This window comes from Corvus kubaryi, unplaced genomic scaffold (assembly GCF_017639235.1).
Source record: "Corvus kubaryi isolate FWS band 111438036 unplaced genomic scaffold, C.kubaryi_AGA036_p1.0 37120, whole genome shotgun sequence".
NCBI lineage: Eukaryota > Metazoa > Chordata > Aves > Passeriformes > Corvidae > Corvus > Corvus kubaryi.
This window is the reverse complement of record NW_024581030.1, coordinates 205183-223479: the sequence shown is the minus strand read 5'-3', so window position 1 is coordinate 223479 and position 18297 is coordinate 205183. Positions and strand designations below refer to the sequence as shown.

Here is an 18297-nt window from a genome sequence, read left to right as displayed (position 1 = left end):
TCTTTGATGATCAGAGTTGCTGCTTCACCTCCAGCCCCAGGTACATCTGCAGCCCCAGATTTTGCCCAGACAGGAATGGCTGCTGTCCATCCCCTCCTCTGGAGGGGGAAGATCCACCCCGGAGAACAGATGCTCTCAAGGTGCGCCTGTGTGATTTGGTGCAGCAGAGACCAGGGTCCTCCCCATCCTGGGGAAATCCTTCCCCAGGGTGAGCCCCATGCACATGTGGATTGCACATGGTTGAGAACATCTCCCAGGCTCTTACCCATAACACAAACAACAGAAAGTAAAGGAGCTGAGAGTAGAAGCGAATCCTGGGGCCAAATATTTGGGCAGGTTTTTCCTCTGCCTCCTCCAAATGCTCCCACACCTTTGCTGGCTCAGGAAAGTTTACCCCACATTAACCTGTTTTGTTACCAAATGACATTATTAGTGCTTTTTTGGCTGGAGGACCGAGGAGAAGGAACAGCCTGTGCGTGATGACTCGGGGTCCCTCATTCATCCCGCGCAGGTGCGATCGGCCGTACGGAAGCGGTGGCACCGCTGGCAGGACAAGCACTCCATCCGTGCCCGTGTGGCGAGGGCCATGTCCATCCCCACCTCCCCGACCCGCGTCAGCTTCCACAGCATCAAGCAATCCACAGCTGTCTGAGCCGGGAGCGAGCGGCCGCACCGGGAGCCGACATCCCCGCTGTGGGGAACCCCTGGGAAGGGGGCACGGCACAGAGCCAGGTCCTGCCTGTGGCCCCCGGCCGCAAGGAGAGCACAAACTCACTCGGTCATGGGACACCTGCACAGCTCCTGCCGCACGTGCTGGGCAGGCCTGGAGGACAGGACAGCTGCGACGCTGCTTTGTCATCTCCCTGGCAGCTGTATGACCTTCTGGCGTGGCAGAAGGAGCCAGAGGAGCCTGGAGAGGTTGCAGCAGCCTTCTGCCGGCTCCATCCTGGGCATGATGTCCCATGTCACTGCTGTTTTCAAGTTTGTCTGCTTTGAGGTGACAGGACATTGCTGGGGCAGTTTATGGGGCTAATTCCCTGGGAAGCTGGGTCAGCCTTCCAGTGAGCACATGCTGGAATGCTGCTGGCAGGGGGGAACCCTCTGGAGAAGCCAAAGACCTCTGTGTTGGAATAGGATGGATGGAGAGCCCTGGGGTGATTGTAAACGTTGCTTCATGTGACTGTGTTTTTGTACCACTGGGGCTGAGTCCTTCCTGTGTCTCTTGCTGGGTCTTCAGATGTCCTGTAACTGCTGCTTGGTCTGACCAGGTCATTTCTCATCTTGACACCAAGGATGGGGTAAAGCAATGGGGTGGGAGAGGGGAGGGAACCCCCCTCCCATGGGGATGGGTCCTAGGGGCTCTGAGCAGCCACAGAGAATGGGCTTGATCTGGAGGGAAGCACAGGAATTAGTCCAATCCTCTGGTCCAGCCCAGATGGATCCACAGGTCTCTGCAAAGCCCTGGACGTCAGGCTGACTCCATGGCCCTGCTCAGAGGCTGGAAAGGTGAGGGAGCCCTGCAGTGGAGCGGTGGCTGAGGTCCCCAAAGGCAGCTACCATAGGGACAGGCCCTGGCTCTGCCCCCTCCTCCCTGCCCTGCTTTTACCTGGGCAGGTGGGCCCAGCCCAAAGCTGCTCCTTACTCTTGTGCAGGGGATGGGACCAAACCATCCCCACACTGGGGTTAAGTGCCTTGGAGGAGCAGCAGCCTCCTTCCCTCCCTTCCCTCCCTTCCCATCTCTGTCCCCAAGCTGGGGACACCAGATTGTCCCCAGTTCTCCCTCTCCCACTGCCCTCTTCCATGTGGCCACTGAAAGCAGCTGAGCAGAGAGGTCCATGCAAGCAGAGGGGTTTGCCTTGACCTCTTTGGAGCCACCTTTACCTTGCCGCATTCAAGGTCTGGGGATGCCCAGGCAGGGATTGGATCACAGCAGGTTTATGGGCTGTCTGCCCTCTGCATCCCAGGGATTTTGCCACTGGGGCCGTACAGGGTCTAGTGTGAGCCCCCTCACACTTCTGTGCCTCAGTTTCCCCACCATAAAGAATAGGCATAAGTGTTTCCTGCCCTGGGGAGATTTAAGCATCTTTGACATTGCAGTACTCTGTGATTTCTTCAGATATACCACAGAAAGAATAAAATCTTGCATTTTTTTAATTTAAAAGGAGGCATAGGGAAAAACCTCTCAGTTCTTTCTTCAAACATTTGTGAAATTCAGTAGTTTGGAGCAAATTCCCCCCACTTCCTTCCCATTTTGGTTTTCTACCTGCATGGCTACAGTGCAGCCACATTGCAAATATCCCATTGACTCCAATAACCTGCTGGGAATAGCAACAGCTCCCGGTATGATGCAGTGACCACAACACAGACCATACCCTGCACTGACTGTTTCAGTCTTTGTTCAAGTTCAGCCACTGCCAACAGTCCCAGAAACTGCCCCTTCTCCAAAATACGGGAGTGAAAAAGAGCCCTGGAGTTATGCAATGGGAAAAGTGGCAGCTCCCAGCTCTATGGATACCTTCTGCTGCTGCCCTACAAGGAGTAGACTTGTGTCTTCTCCTGTGTCTTGGTTTCTCTGTTGGGTACTTTGGCAGGAGTTAATAAAGATCTGTTGGCAATGGAGAAGGGGAAATGCCCCCCCAAAGAGCTTTTTTTGTCATCCCTGCTCGTGACATTGCCAAAAAATTATTTGCTATGTGTTCAATTTGGATTTTTCTAAAGCAGGGTCTTTTGGTGGAAAGAAGCTGGAAATTGAAAACCAAAGAAAGAAACCCAAACAAGCATCTCTGTTCACATCACTGTTTTTCTCTTCTCCTCTTGGTGGTCTGCCCCACCTGGCGTGACTCTGTGTTCCGTAGCTGGAGAAGTGTGTGTATTCTCCGTCCTGTTTGATTAAAATTACTTCAATCCTTCTCACAAGGACTTGCAGGGCCTGTTTATCTTTTGGAAAAGACAACACTGGCGTGGCCCCTCCCCAGTTTCCATGGGCGCATACTCACACTGCACTGGGCTCAGCATCCCACTGGTCCAACGGCTTTTTGCTCTCCTTTCTACCTCAAATCCACGTGCCCAGAGCATGGAGGTGGCTCTCCATTAAGGTATCTACACCATTTCATCCAAGAGAATCCCACATGGGTTTTCCAGACAAGCCATCAGAGCTGGAGAAAGTCCTCCACGTTTTCCCCCTTGCCAGCTGAGCTAACACAGAATAAAAATGTAATGTGTTTCATAGCAGGAGGGAGGGCCAATTAAACTTGAATTTCATTTCATACATCAATGTTTACAAGTGAAATTCAGACACAAACAGAGTTCTGGTCAAGCTCTTTTGATACAGAATTAATTTGTTCATCACACAGAGCCTTGGAGAGCACTGCAATTTAGTAAACACCATGCACATAAATAATAATTACAGGTTCCTGCTGATTACATGATTGTATTTAAAGTTATCAGGTAATTCTGAGATTAATGTCCTGCCAATCCAGTCCTCTTGACAAGGCTGAAGCCTCTTGAGATCATCCTGTGTAAACCCTTTATCTTATCCTGGTACCTTCTGGGGTTGGGAAAAGCAAAGCGGGACCCCAAGGATGGGATCTTGTGGTGCTATGGGACATCCCAGTGCAATGAGGCACAGGAGCTTCTCCACCACACAGAGATGGATTTTGATTTAGCTTCTTTATTTGGTTGACACATTAAACCCACCATGGAGGTTGTCTCCAGCCCCAGAGTCACTCCCCACCCTCAGCCCCACCACCTAGGATCAAAGTATGGGTGCCCTGAGATACATCCCCAGCAAACCAAGGGCCAGCAATGGAGAAAACCTGCCAGCCAGAGCCTGAATGGAGGCAGAGGGGAGCTCGTGATCCTGATTCCCTGTGGAGCATCTGTGCCTTCATTCCACCTTCCAACGAGGCTGCCATGTGCAAGCATCCCCAGTGCCAGAGCCAGGACCTCCCAGTTCCATGGCACATCAATCGGAGGGTTTATGGCTGGTATTTAAAGCAAAGCGGGACTGTCATTCCCCTTCCTCAGAAAACAAATATCTGTCTGGTGGTCCACAGCTTTGGGCCATTCCTGGATGTTGAGCCCTGCTGTACCTTCCCAGGCAGGGAAGGACTCTGGAAAGAGTGGGAGGTGGGGAGGGAGAGGAAATCTTGTGGCAGTTTTACAGCCCAATGGATTCAGTTGTGGCTTTCAGCACTGTCCACCCCAAGAGTCCTCTCGTTTGTGATGTGTTGTCCTTCCAGCACTGTCAAACTCCCAAATAAATATTTCATCCTTTAATTCCAATGCCCCTTCCTTCACTGCTCTCTCCAGCGCAAGGCTTGCACTGACATTTGTCACCATAGTCACAGTTAAATGGCTCCCAGACACACGTGGGGGTGGGAGACAGGCAACTCTGCCACTCTCACTAAAATTTCAAAGGGACATATTTTTCCAGTTTGGAGGAAAACTAAAGATCAGAGACAAAGTGACTCCATGGGAGAGCTTGTGTGCTCAGCCATGGAGAAAAGGATCCTCAAGGAGCCCCCGGGCTGGGCTGAAGGCAGCAGAGGTGTGTGATCACACAGCCTGCTGGAATTGGCACTTGTACAGAGCAGGGATGGGTTAATCCCACAACCAGGAATTCATGTGCTCACCCACAACCGAGTCCACCCTCCCAGCTGGCGCCCTCATCCATGGGGATGTGCACCAAGGACTGTCCAGGTTTTCCAGGTTTGTTTAGAAACAGCTGCAGTCTCCAACCACCTGCTCCCATCACAACACCAGGAGAGCCCCTGCAAGCACCATGGCCGAGCTCCCTGGCCCTGCCCACCTCCCTGTCAGGCAAAATTTTCCATGGGAAACTTGCTTTTAGGCTGCTGAAATCTGTTGCTGAGCCTCCTGCTGGTGTGGAAACTGAGGCAGAGATTTGCTATGGATTTTGGGAAATATTGGGCTCTGCCGGCTGAGCACCATCCTGACAGACACCTCTGCTGCAGAGCATCCTCCATCCAGGTCTGAGACCTGTTTCAGGAGACATCAGTGTGAAGGGGGCTTGGGACCCTCCTCAACAGCCCAGAGCCTCCTTCTGCCCCAAAGAAATGTCCCCCACACCCCAGCCTGACCCAGCCAACCCCACCAAACACGACTGCTGTCTGTTCTGAGCAGCTTCCACTTCCAGCCAGCTGGCTGATGTATCCAGCTGCCCTGCCAGACCCTAATTTTGGGTGCAGCAGGAGAAGGGTCACAACTTCCCTCACTCAGCTCTGTGCCCACAGGGCCAGTACCCAGTGGGTCCAATGCAGATGCTTGAGGTCCAGAAGCCCATGTCCTCTGCTGGTCCTTGGCTGCTTCATTTTCTTCCTCCCCATTTTTCATGGAGGCAAACCACCAAGGACCTGTGTCGCAGCGGGGATTACTGCAACAAGCATATTTCAAACCAGGAGTCCCGTGGAAACGAAGTATATATGGACAGATTCGTGGTAGATGTTTCAGAGATGTTTATTTCTCCAGCCGCATGGCCGGGGCTCAACTCAGGAACTGTTCCAGTCACGGGACCCGAGGGTCCTTGGCGTTATCAGGGAACCCAAACCAACCAATGGGGAATGAATCTGAGCAGGGTCAGGGAAACCCCGTGTCTGCGCCCTCAGGGCCCCTCTCCCAGGGCTCCATGGCAGGGGAGGGACCCCAACATCTCACCCGTTTTATTTTAATAAAAGGAGAATGAAAACAACTGGATAAACATAACAAGAACAGTTTCAAGACAAAACAAGCCACCCTCCTGAGTCTTTAAATGTCCAGTCAGATTCTGTGGAACATCTTAGGGCTGACAGAAGGGAGACAAGACTCTCCGGGCATGCTTTGTGGGGAAACTGAGGCAGGAGAGGGTTTAATTTCTTCCCTCCCTCTTTTCATCCCCCCCTCGGCATCGGAGAGGAATTGTAGGGAAATGGAATTGTATAGGGAAGCCATGGGGTGAAAAACGCATTAGGAATAAACTGGGGATAGGGTAAACTTAGGAAAGGGTTCATATTGGGTATAGGGTAAAAGGGGGAAGTAGGCTGTGGGTAGGGAAGTTGCTGGGATGGATATTGTTTATAATTTTGTGCATAATGGCTGCCTTTGACTGGAATACCCCCAGGCCCAGTAACATTCGCTGCTTGTAAACCCTTCTTTCCTTGCACTATATCAAACTGCACAACTTCTCCATCTCCTACACTTTGCAGGTAATTTTTAGGGTTATTTCTTTTAATGGCAGTTCTATGGATGAATAAATCTTCCCCTGTATCATCTCGTGTTATAAACCCATAGTTGTTTTTGACATTGTACCATTTCACAGTTCCTGTAACTTTCGTGGCTACAACTCCTCCTATCACGTGCTTGCGTGTTCGTCGCGGGTGCCGGTCCCGCGTGGCCGCCGCCTCGCCGACTCCGACGTCTCGGCCGGGCCCCCGTGTTGCGGCTGCTCCGCGCCCTCCGAGCGGTGCTGCTCCGGCGCGTGTCTGGGCTCTGCGCGGCCCCGCGTTGCCATCGCCGCTGGCTCTGGCTCTGTGCCCTGTGAGTGGTTCCGCTCCGCCAACTCACGATGCTTTGAGAGCGGCCCCGTTTCGGCTCGGCGCTGTGCTGCGCGGCTTCTCGTGTCGCTGTGGAAACCACCGCTTCTCCCTCCACCGGGCTCTCCGAGCCGTGTGCTCAGAGCAGCCTGCCACGCCGATGCCCGGTTCCTGGCTGCTCGTGGCCCACGGCACCCGCGGCCCCTGCGGCATCGCTTCCTCACTCGTGGCCGTGTGGCCGGGGACCCCGAGACAGGGATGGGGTCCGCGATAAGGGGTGCGCTCCCGCGGGGGCCGGGCGCATCCAGCGCAGGCACCTCCGCCGGCACGGCTGCAGTCACATGCTCCCGGGATGGCGGCTGCGCGGTCTCGGCCGCGGGACTATGGCCATCCTTTGCTTTAATAGGACCATATAAATGCTCCTGAATAGCTTCACTGACTACCATGGATCCACGCAAGGGTTCAATCACTAATACATGTTCTGTTTGATCTTTCATCTCCCACAAGATCTCGTCCCAAAAACACCCCAGACAAGATCCAGGAGGTTCAATATCAAAAAGTAAGTCTCGAGAAATATAGGAGAAATTTTTGAAAAGCCATTTAAAAAAAAGTTCTAGATCTCCTGGTTCCATTACTTTTTTGTTTTGTTGTTCAAGGATTCCTTTAACTTCTAGGTACATTTCTTTCTGTGGCTCAGAGAGCCCCATTTCCCACGATTCTTCCATAGTCCAGAAAGAATATCCAAACCAAGATGAGAAGAGAGAGGTCAAGAGTGGTTATTTTACTCACGAATTTTCCTCAGGGATCGGTATCTTGCCCGCATTCCTCCACCAGTTTGTCGCAGCGGGGATTACTGCAACAAGCATATTTCAAACCAGGAGTCCCGTGGAAACGAAGTATATATGGACAGATTCGTGGTAGATGTTTCAGAGATGTTTATTTCTCCAGCCGCATGGCCGGAGCTCAGCTCAGGAACTGTTCCAGTCACGGGACCCGAGGGTCCTTGGCGTTATCAGGGAACCCAAACCAACCAATGGGGAATGAATCTGAGCAGGGTCAGGGAAACCCCGTGTCTGCGCCCTCAGGGCCCCTCTCCCAGGGCTCCATGGCAGGGGAGGGACCCCAACAGACCTGTCCCCGCCTGCCCTTCCCAGCACATGGTGATGGTGACACAGCTGTCAAAGCCCAGCCAGCACAAAGTCTTCGGGGTTTGTGTGTTGAGTGTGGCTGACCTCCAAACACGAGGTGTCAGAGCCTCTGGCTCGGTCCCAAAGGATCTTCTCTGAGTGCCAGGGACTATTAACATCTCCCTGCTTCCAGAAGGAAGCTTTGTTTGGGATGAAGCCAGCCTTTGGAAGAGCAGATGGTCCAGTGATGTTGCAATCAGTAGGGTCTCCTGACCTGTGCTTGCAGCTCTGGGGCTGCCAGGTGAGGTCCTGGAGGCTGGATGAGGCTCCTCCTGCAGTGGTGGAGAGTCCCAAGGAGCTGGTGGCTCTGAAGAAGCCTGTGGGGATGTGAAATACGGGGCAAAAGGGGAAGCCCTGAGTTAAGCACTCCCAGCAATCCAAATAGCAGAGGAACAATTGTTGGCACAGCAGGAGCCAGAGACCTGGAGAAACACAAACAGGGGAAACTGCAGCCTGAAAATGAAACACGCAAGCACAGAAGCAGGATCTTAGCACAAGTCAGGAAAAAGCAGTGTGGTTGTGCCAGCTAGCTCAAAAGGACAATAGGATGAGATATTCAGGAAAAGCCTTGGATTATAGGCAAGAATGATTGCATCCTGACTGGAGTTTGACTGACACTCCATCACTAACCAAAGCCAGAGTAATAGAAATGCTCATGTTTCTGATGAAAATCATTTGGGTGACTAAAGGGAGCTGTATTTTAATGCATTAATGTGGGTAAGGTGTGTTTAGAGGCTGCACATTGAATAAGCACATAAAGTAAACTTTTTTTTTCTCTGGGGAATGTCCTGTCCCACAGAGCTTTCCATGCAAGAAGTGCTGTGTCCAGCTCTGGAGACCCCAAAAAAGAAAGGACATGGACCTTCTCCAGTGATTTCAGAGGAAGCCTGGAGGTGTTCAGCCTGGAGAAGGCTCCAGGGAGACCTTAGAGCCCCTTCAGGTGCCTAAAGGGGGTCCAAGAGAGCTGGAGAGGGACTTTGGACAAGGGCCTGGAGCACCAGGAAAAGGGGGAATGGCTTCCCACTGCCAGAATTGGGGTTTGACACATAAATCACAAACTGGATCTAAGTGCATCTTACCCCTTCTGGAGCAGCCCCACTGCTTCCAGCCAGGATCAGGTGCTCCAGAAACAGCTGAGTCCACCTGGATGCTGGTCCCCAGCTCCTTATCAAACTTTTCATCAGCTTCCCTGTTTCTGTGGTCAGGAGAGTTTTAGCTCCTTTTCTCCTTGTTGTTAGCCCTTGAATATAAACCCAACCCTAAAATGGATAAACCCCACATATTTTAATTCAGATCAGCTTACAAAGGCTTCATCCATCTCTTTTGACCCCCAGAGTAAAAGTTTTGTCTTAAACAATTAATTCTGCTTGGTAGAGTTTATTTTTTCCACAGAAGGTAAGTTTCCTGCCACTAAATCTCCTACCTGTGTGTAATTCCCAAGCTTTTCCATTTCTTTTCCCAAAAGCAATGCCCCCATAATTCTGTCTCTGCCCGGCTCCGTGGGTCCCGCGGGCGGGCTCAGTGTCACACTCGGTAGCAAAGAGGCGAGAGGGGCATTTGCGTGCGTTCCCGCAGGGGCATTTATTGCTCCCACACTGCCGAAGCGTGCAGAGGCAAATTCGAACACGATCCTGAGGTTCACAGTTTTGTCCGGGGGCGGGGAAAAGGCGGGACCAGGGAATGGGGACCAGTGGGGAGCTCTGGGGGAGGGACGAGGGGTAGAGGCCAACAGCAACCGGGGAAGCCAAACTGGGACAGGTTAACAGAACAGAACGAGCATCTCGCAGAAGCCCCCTTGGCCACCCCAATACAAAGCGGCTCCTGCGGCACTAGGGACCCGTCCTACTGAGAGCTCTCTCCCCCTTGTAATGTATGTTCACCGGCCACCACACCCCCACACAGAATGTGATAGCAAGGAACAAAGCCCAGCCCAGACCCTGGAGATTTTTTCGTCTAAAAGTTGCAACTCAGGCATGTTACACCTAAACTGCATGGGGAGCTTTGAAGGCCCTGGTATAGCCCAAACCATCACAAATCCCAACCTGGCAAAACAAGGTGCAAGTCAAGCACCGCTGGACAGGGGGAAGTGTGGAGCCAGTGCCATGGCAAACGAGGGAAATCTGTGCAAAATGGGAAGCAATTAAACGAGAATTAACCGGGCTGCAGGAGGAGAAAATTGCTTCTTTCAAACCATCTTTATTATAGGGGCGCAACGGCCCAGAGCTCCCATGGCTTATCACCAGGGTGAATAGATGAAGAGGCTGTTGTTAATCAAGATTGTCAGAAGCTCTCCCAAAATCAGACATCCTCACTGGAGCGAGGGCTGGCAGGGAACTTTGCTGTTCCACAGCTTCCTCTGCTCAGCCCTTACCTGTCCCTGGTGGGACGCTTTCTCTGGGAAGGTCGCACCACACCGGGTCATCCACCACCGGACTCTAAAGACAATACTTACCCACGAATGCGCTGGTCAGAGGAGGCCAGCGGCTTCTTGGTCTTTCCAGAAAACGGCTAGGGATTTCACACTGGTGGTTGAGAAGGTGACATCTCTGGTGGAGCTGGATGGAAATGGACCCTCCGCAGCCTGTCCCCATCCCACACAGCCCTTCTCCTTCCCTGACATCCTGAAAGGCCAGCAGTGTTGGTGCTGTGGGGAGGAAGGAGGCAAATAGAGTTTGTCAGACTCCAAAAGCCAAGCTGTGACATGGGCTGATATCCTGCCAAGGTGGGATGGGGCCAGGGTATGGCTGGGGGTGGGCAGACGTGTGATTCCTCCCCCTGTCCACCCTCACCCCCCTGGCAGTGACCACATGGACCATCACAAGGAGAATAAAAGTCTTAGGAAAGGACCTGTGTCCAGCCAAGGTCAGATTTGGTCCTCTGACATCCTAGAAGCTCCATTCCCCTATCCTGCAGCTCTGGGAAGCAGCTGGGACACAGCTGAAACAGCTCCCTGAAACAGCTCTGGGAGTTTGAAGCAAGGACGGAGGGTGGGAAATTGCTTTTTATTGCAGCTGAAGAAAGCAGGAAGCGAGTGGGGGTGCACAGCCAGGGCTGCCCATAGAAACCAGTCTGTCCAGTGCCTGGGGAGGGGACCACCAGCCACCCCCTTTCACCGAGCTCAGATAAACCCCAACACCCTCAGATTGGCGCCGTGTGGTGCTCAACAGCTGAGCTGCAGCTGCCTCGGTGCCAATTGCGTACTTTCGCTAATGCCACCGCGCTAATTGCATTAATGGGACACTAATCACACACCTAACGGATATAAACGGGAGCTAATTGCTCTACAGTGACACCGTGCTCCGTGCAGAGCTGTCCATCCCTGCGAAGAGCAGCTGCTCCCGGGAGCGTCCCCTTGGCAGCCCCGGGGCTCTCCGGGCGCCTGAGCCGCAGCCCCGCGTGAGCGGTGCCGGACAGAGTGGCACTGGGCCATGTCTGCTCCTAACCCTCAGCAGGAATAGCCCCTTCAAGATTCATCTGACTCTTTCCGAGGCAAATTAAACCTCTGGTATGGCGGGGAGGTGTGTTCAGGTGGCAGGGGCGGTCTGACTGTGTATCCCGATCGTCCATTGGGAAGGGGTCTGCCAGTGTCCGTCAGGGAGGTCTTGCCCTTCTCCTGAGCCACCCTGGGTATGACCAGAGGCTGTGGGTCCACCCTAGGGACACCCAGTATGCCTGGCAAGAAATGGGTTATTCCTGCCTGGAAGGAGCAAGCAGGAGCTGGGGAAGGCACTGACCCTGCTCAGGGGCTGTTTTTGCACCGCGTTCCTATTTCTGATGGCCGGCCCCACGCTCCCTGCGCTTCACAACCACTCGCTAACACCCCTCCCTCAGGCTCCCCCAGCTCGCTGCCTCTGGCACATGGAAACTGAGCCTCAACACCCCCTCAGCCGCAGCTCCTCTTCCCAAGGAGTATCACAGCTCGGTGCTAAGCAGGGAGGACATGCAGGCGCCTTCCCCGCAGGCTCTGTGGCCTTCTGCCCCTTGCTGGAAGGTAATTAATGCCTCTTGACTTGCTCGTGTGACAAACTACAGCGGCAGTGGCACAGCGAGGGCAGCGGAGCAGAAGCCGGATGCAGCCAGGTGTCCCGGCTTCAAAATCCAGCCTCAGGCGGCTGAGTCACCCTCGCAGGGTTTGGAATGAGTTTAAACCCGTTTCCCCAGCCACGGCACTGCACTAACGAGGGACAGGTAACTCAGGGCTGTCTGTCTCTTGTTACAGCCCATCAAAGCAGAGCAGTTCTCGAAATACCCTTAACGCTGACCCTGACGCAGTTCAGGACCAAAGTGTTTGAGAAAGTAAAATGTGTCCGGGAAGGAGGGAAAAACTGGATTTAGAGGTAACATTTTTCAGATAATTGGAGAGCTGTTTAGCAGGTAGGCTAAAATCTTCTGGACGCAAAGGTGCATTGACGGAGGGACTGGACAAAACTCTCCCCAGGGCATGTGGCACAATAAAGGTTGGGATGTATCATAACAAACCATGAGCAAGAGGTGGATAATCCTCCGTGCCGTTGGAAATGAGACACACATTGTTCTTTGCAGCCTTCCCCCAGCAGAGCCTGAGCCAGCAGCTCTGCACCACTGCGGGCAGAGCTGCAGAGCAGCGGCGGAGGAAAGCCCGGCTGGGCTCTCCCGCGCTCGGAGAGAGCGATGGCTCGGCGTGAGAGGAATCTTAATGGCACAGGAGGCAGCTCAGCAGTCCCTCGCAGGCAGCACAGGGCTGGCACTGCAGGAGGCGGCGCGGGCAGCGCTCTCGGGGCACGGAGGGTGCAGAGTCAGCGGCTCTTTCCTCATTGTGATGCTCGGTGTCATGGGCTCCCAAAAACGAGAGAGACGACACCACTTTCCCAGTTTTTGCTGCAAGAGGATGGTGCAGTGTCACGTTGATCTGGCAAATTTGGCCACAGAAGCCACAGTCTAGAGTCGCCCAGCCACACAAGTCAAAAACATACCTGGGATTCAGATGGTGGCAGAGGAAGTCATAGAATACCAGAATGGTACCGGGTTGGAAGGGACATCAAAGACCACCCAGTTCCATACCCCTGCCATGGGAAGGGACACCTTGCATAAGGCCAAATTTCTCAGTCAAGTAAAAGTGTTTCTTCACCCCCTTCCCCACCACTGACTCTGTTCTTGGATTAGGAATTCCTCAGTGGATGAGAGTAGATGAGAGTCCAAAAAAGCCCTAAACAAACATAACCTAAAAAAAGGCTTTGAAAGTAAATTTCCACCCAAATCAGTCTTCTGGGAGGGATCCACATCATGCAATTTTGAAATATCACAGCAAAATATTTCAAGCTTGAAAGACAAAAAAAAAGTCATTCTGGATTTTAAGGAAGACTGAGAAATTCCAGCAGAAACCCTACACACTTCAGTGTGTGCCAGCACTGCTCTTAACACAAAATGCTTTTGTCTGAATTCATCTTTCCAGGCTGGGACAGATACTTTCCAGCAGGTACAACCTGGGCAGATCAGCTGCAGTTTCCCTCAGAGAAGCATTATTTTCCCACCCCATTCAACCTTCGTGGCTACACCACACTGTGACCTCTCTCTAAGGAAGGGGCTGCATTTCATTAGCCAGGAGAAAGCACTCAGCTTGCGAAGGAAAATCAATACCTGTCATCTGTATTTATGTATGAGCTTCTATTAATGTGGACTTTGGAGTTGAGCTGATGTTCTCTGTGTCTGTCCCTAATACCCCCTGCTCCGCGGGATCTCCCTGCTCCACTCAATAGCCAATCTTGTTTCCACAGAGGTGCACTTTGAAAGTACCTCCACTGCTTCCTTTACCCAAGGGAGTGGCTTTTTTCAGCAGTTCAATAATATTCATGTACAATATAACAGTATACAATCATATCCTTTGATGCCATGGCCAACTTGATGGTGCTTCTCTTTTTTCCATCATCTTTTTCCTACAATAAAGGGAAAAAATTAGTCAGGGCTCATCAAAAACTCCCAGTCAAATATATATTTCTTTGCGTTTTGCGACTGGCTACTGTTTTCTACCTTAATAAAGTAAGTATTTCTTTCTTGGTTTTTTTTCCCACTGGAAGATCAAAAGCCCAAGCAATATTTTATTGGCAAAGCATTCAGCTTTCAGTTGTTGAAAATCTAAGATGTTTTGGCCTGGAACCAAAATCATGAAAGTATTTCCAAGGAGCATTTTAAAACCTCAAAACTCTTCTTAGTATTTTAGGTTTTCAGTTAAGATTTATTTTTTAGAAGCCCTGCAGCAGATGTAGTCTGGGAGGGAGCTGTGCATTCATCACCTCTGTCTACAGGTCATGTGTTCTCATGGCTGTGGCAGGTGAGAGCTGAGGATCCCTGGCATGTTCCTCCACGTCCCAGTTCCTCCTGCACAGTGACTTAGGGGCTAATTTGGAGCTCTGAGCTGCTTTCACATTCCCTAAGCCCAAGCAGGGATCCCAAGATGGGACATATTGGCAAAGCATCTGTTTTGGGTAGTAGCAATGTACAAGTGGCGGCAGCTTCCTAACTTGGCATCTCTCCACAGCAGCAGTGAAAAATAATAAAAAAAAAATAAAAATTGAATGGGGAGAGAGAAATCCAGAGACTCGAGTGCCTTCTGCCTGCAGCAGAGCTGGACCCCCCATGGCTCCTGAGGATGTTTTGAAGTCCTGGATGCTCCTGGCCACATCTGGATCCTCTTTCTCTCTTTCTTCGCTTTTCACTGCCCAAGAGTGGATTTAACCTGTGGAGTTGCTGATTTCTCTGTGAAGAATTACTTGATTTAAGCACCCTCATCTCTTGCTCCTCCCCATCCCTCCAATCCTTCTCCTGCAAAAAGAAAGCAAAGGATAGAAACCACTGCTGGCACCAAGCTTGGCATGCACAGCACGGACAGCATGGCATGGAAGAATGGGCCACGGCAGCTCCGGGAACCTTGACTGCCTTCAAACAGAAAATTAATGACTGAACCTCAGTGTTTTGGAGCTGGAGAGATTTTCTCCTCATTTACTCAAAGCTAAAAAGGAGAGGCAAGGTGAGCTTTGCTCACATGGATCCTTGAGGAAACGGGTGTGCAAGGGGCTTCTCACTGTGTTGCTTTCCATGAAAGGAATTTCTCAGCAAATATTGAATGCTGGGAAAGTCATGGAGGAGTGACCCCACTCCCTTTTTCTCTATTAAATTGCTTTCACTTCCCACTAAAATTCTTACAAAATTAGGGGGTTTAATTCATGTGGCAAACTACCTTCTGCTCCTCTCACTTGAAGGAAAATTGCTGGCAAAGCCTCTTATCCATGGAGGAAAAGCTGGAGGGAGACCCAAGGCATGCCATGCTCTTCTCTGGGGCATTTTCATGCCACACCAGTGCACCTCTTGTTGAAAAGAGGGCTTCCCGAGAGACTGGCAGCTCTGCTGTGTCCTGTGTCACTCTGCAGCAGCTCCGCTCTGCAGTGGCGGGAGCCTGGAGCTTCTGGATGATTCTGAAGCATCACTAGAAGTCACAGAATCGTGAAATATCCTGAGTTGGAAGGAACCCACAAGGATCACCCACTCCCACCCCTGGCCCTGCCCAGACACCCCAACAACCCCACCCTGGGCATCCCTGGCAGCGCTGTCCCAGCGCTCCTGCAGCTCTGGCAGCCTCGGGGCCGGGACCATTCCCTGGGGAGCCTGGGCAGTGCCCAGCACCCTCTGGGGGAGGAACTTTTCCTGATCTCCAGCCTGACCCTGCCCTGGCCCAGGTCCAAGACAAAGCTCCCACTGAAAGAGCAGCAGCCAGGAAAACACAGGGATGATGTGCACCAGTAAAGGCAACTGCTAGAGGATAAAGGAATAAATAGGAGAAAACACCTTCCCAGTCCAAAGCTGCTCATCCTGGGTGGAAGTGCCTGTGTTGCCAGGCTCTCCTGGCTGTGACAGCTTCCGGGAGATGGATACACAGCAAAACCACAGCACTGTGACACCTTTATCCCCAGGGCTGCCTCTGAGAGACACAAAACTGGTGTCTGGCTCAAAATGAGAAACAAGAGGCCAGGCTGGCTGCTGACCCGCAGCGGCCAAACACCAACAGCTGGGCTCCTGCCAGAGGAGCCGGGGACCTGCTCGTTTTTCAAAGCACTTCATACATTGACAGGTCTCGGTGAGCTTAGGTAGCTCAGACGGCTCCTCTCACTGTTTTGGGCAGAGAAGGGCACAGATAAATGAGAATACCAGTCCTGGAGGCTTTCCCTGCACTGTAATTCCATCATGCAGGCAGGATGAGCATGCATTGATGGAAGTGAATGTCTGGGGTATTTATTGCTGTCTGAGCCAGCTGTGCTCTGTGTGGAGCATCCTTCCTCATAATGCCATGTTTGGGAATGCCTGGGTGACTCATGGAGCAAAGGAGAGAGGCCTGGCATGGGATGGAAACTTAGGAGGGGCAGCAGCAAAGCCAGTGGGACCTTGGAGATGACAGAAATTTCATAGGGGCTGAAAAGGAGTCAGAAAGGAGGAGAGCTGGAGTGGGATCAGATGGGAATTCCCCCTAGGATTACGACCAGCTGCACTTTCACGCAGCTCCTGCTGCATCTTGGGTAACCCATTAACTCTGTGTGGAATAATCAGGTTTTCTATCTTCGTTAAGATGCAAAGACAATCTCCATGAAGTCACCTGCTTGGCAGGAAGCTCCTGGGAGAGCCCTGCCTGCACACCTGTGAAATTAAAGGCATCACATTAATTCAGCATCCTGGCTGCTGGGGAGGGGATCAGATGCTCACACCCACGTCCAGCCCTGCTCAGTGCAAGAGCTCCACATCACTTCAGGCCGCTTGGTTTGCTCTCACTGGTGGCTCCCTGAAGGTGGTGGCCCTGAGGAAGCCCAGCCTGCTCCCTTGAGCTGGGCTGGGGAGTGCAGCTGGAGCATTACCCCACCAGCCACATGGCATGGTGTCAGCTGGAAAAGCCAAGGTTATTTGAGAGCATCTCCACCTACAGAAAAAGCAGGGCTTGGAGAGGTGGTTTGGTACTTCCAGGTTTGGTACTTCCAGGCTGAAGCTGTCTCAACAACCCTGCAAGCTGTGGGAAGAGCCCTGTGATGCCCCCATCTCAGAGCAGCCACAGGTGCTGTGTTCAACCCTCTGTCCAAACCAGGCTGTTGGTGAACATGGCTGTGCCAAACACGGAGCCTTCCTTATCCCCCAGCCTGCATTCCCAGGATGCTGGGGATGCCTTGGGCTGCAGGCTGTCAGCAGGGAGAGGTAGAGAGACATTACCTTGTTGCTCTGCCAGAAGAGCTTCAACAAGGCAACCACAGAATAGAATCACAGAATATCCTGGGCTGGAAGGGACCCCCGGGATCAGCCAGTCCCAGCCTGGCCCTGCCCAGACACCCCAACAACCCCACCCTGGGCACCCCTGGCAGCGCTGTCCCAGCGCTCCTGCAGCTCTGGCAGCCTCGGGGCCGGCACCATTCCCTGGGGAGCCTGGGCAGTGCCCAGCACCCTCTGGGGGAAGAGCCTTTTCCTGATCTCCATCCCAAACCCCCCTGCAACAGCTCCAGCCACTCCCTTGTCCTGTCCCTGTCCCAGGGAGCAGAGATCGGAGCTGCCCCTGGGGAGGAGCTGCAGCCCCCGCTGAGCTCTGCCCTCAGCCTCCTCTGCTCCAGCTGGACAGGCCGAGTGCCCTCAGCTGCTCCTCGTGTGGCCCCTGCAGACCCTTCACCCCTTCATGTCCCTCTTTTGGATATTCTGTAATAACTTTTTATCTCTTATATTGTGGTGCCATAAACTGCCTCCAGATTTGAGGTAAGGCTGCTCCAACCGAGGGCAAAGCAGGACAACCCCCTCCCTCAAATGAGACAAATTTGCTGACAGCTGAGAGGAATTGCTGCTGCAGCCAGAGGCTTTGTCTGCACAGGGACAGCACATTGTTTACTGTCAGTGTGGTTTGTGTTGGCTTTTCACTACCTTGGGGCAGGAGAAGGCCAGTGATGCTGCAGGGTCTTTAACAGCAGGTTAAACACAACAAATTGCAGGAATCTGCAAATCAAGCCATGCCATTGCTCGAAAGCAGAACCTGTTAAAGCCATTTGGGAATTTATGTTTTATGGGTGGAAGATTCCTTGGCCTGCAGAGAGATATGGGTGAATGTGACAGAGCGTTTAAACACCTCTTAGTCGGGTGATAAATAGGAGCTGGAGCAGAAAGCCAGACTCAGCATGCATAGCATGATCCTAAGGACATTTTACTGCTACCTTTAGCTTCCTCTAGTAATTACTGAATTTATTAACTTCCTACCCCTGCTCATTTCCAATTCCCCATTCTCCATTCCTTACAGATGAAGTTTATCTCTAAAACATGCTGAACCAGACTGTTCAGGCAGATGTTAATGCAGGAAGGAGAAGAAGCAGGAGCACTGGGCCATCCCAGCATGACCAGGGTAATGCTCTTCCCAAGGCTGCTGCCCCTGTCCTGCCTGGGATGGAAATGATTTACCATTATCGATTCACAGAATGCTTTAGGTTGGGAGGGAACTTAAAGCCCCTCCAGTGCCACCCCTGCCATGGGCAGGGACACCTTCCACTATCCCAGGTTGCTCCAAGCCCCGTCCAACCTGGCCTTGGACACTTCCA

The 18297-nt window shown here is 52.4% G+C and overlaps 1 protein-coding gene and 1 long non-coding RNA gene across 2 annotated transcripts in view; one reads left to right on the top strand and one right to left on the bottom strand.

Annotated features, from left to right (window-relative positions):
- The window catches only part of LOC121661199 (corticotropin-releasing factor receptor 1), a 30481-nt gene extending 26197 nt beyond the window's left edge, over window positions 1–4284 (top strand). Inside the window, exon 13 of the mRNA XM_042021115.1 lies at window positions 512–4284. Within this exon, the coding sequence (XP_041877049.1) occupies window positions 512–652 (141 nt within the window). The 3' untranslated portion in view covers window positions 653–4284. The remainder of the gene's footprint in view (window positions 1–511) is intronic.
- Window positions 4246–13285, bottom strand: LOC121661200. Its single transcript, XR_006014866.1, has 3 exons — window positions 10170–13285; window positions 7662–8139; window positions 4246–5375 (listed from the first exon to the last, which is right to left on the bottom strand). It is a non-coding gene; the product is annotated as an uncharacterized LOC121661200 (long non-coding RNA).
- Window positions 13286–18297: the final 5012 nt, after the last annotated feature.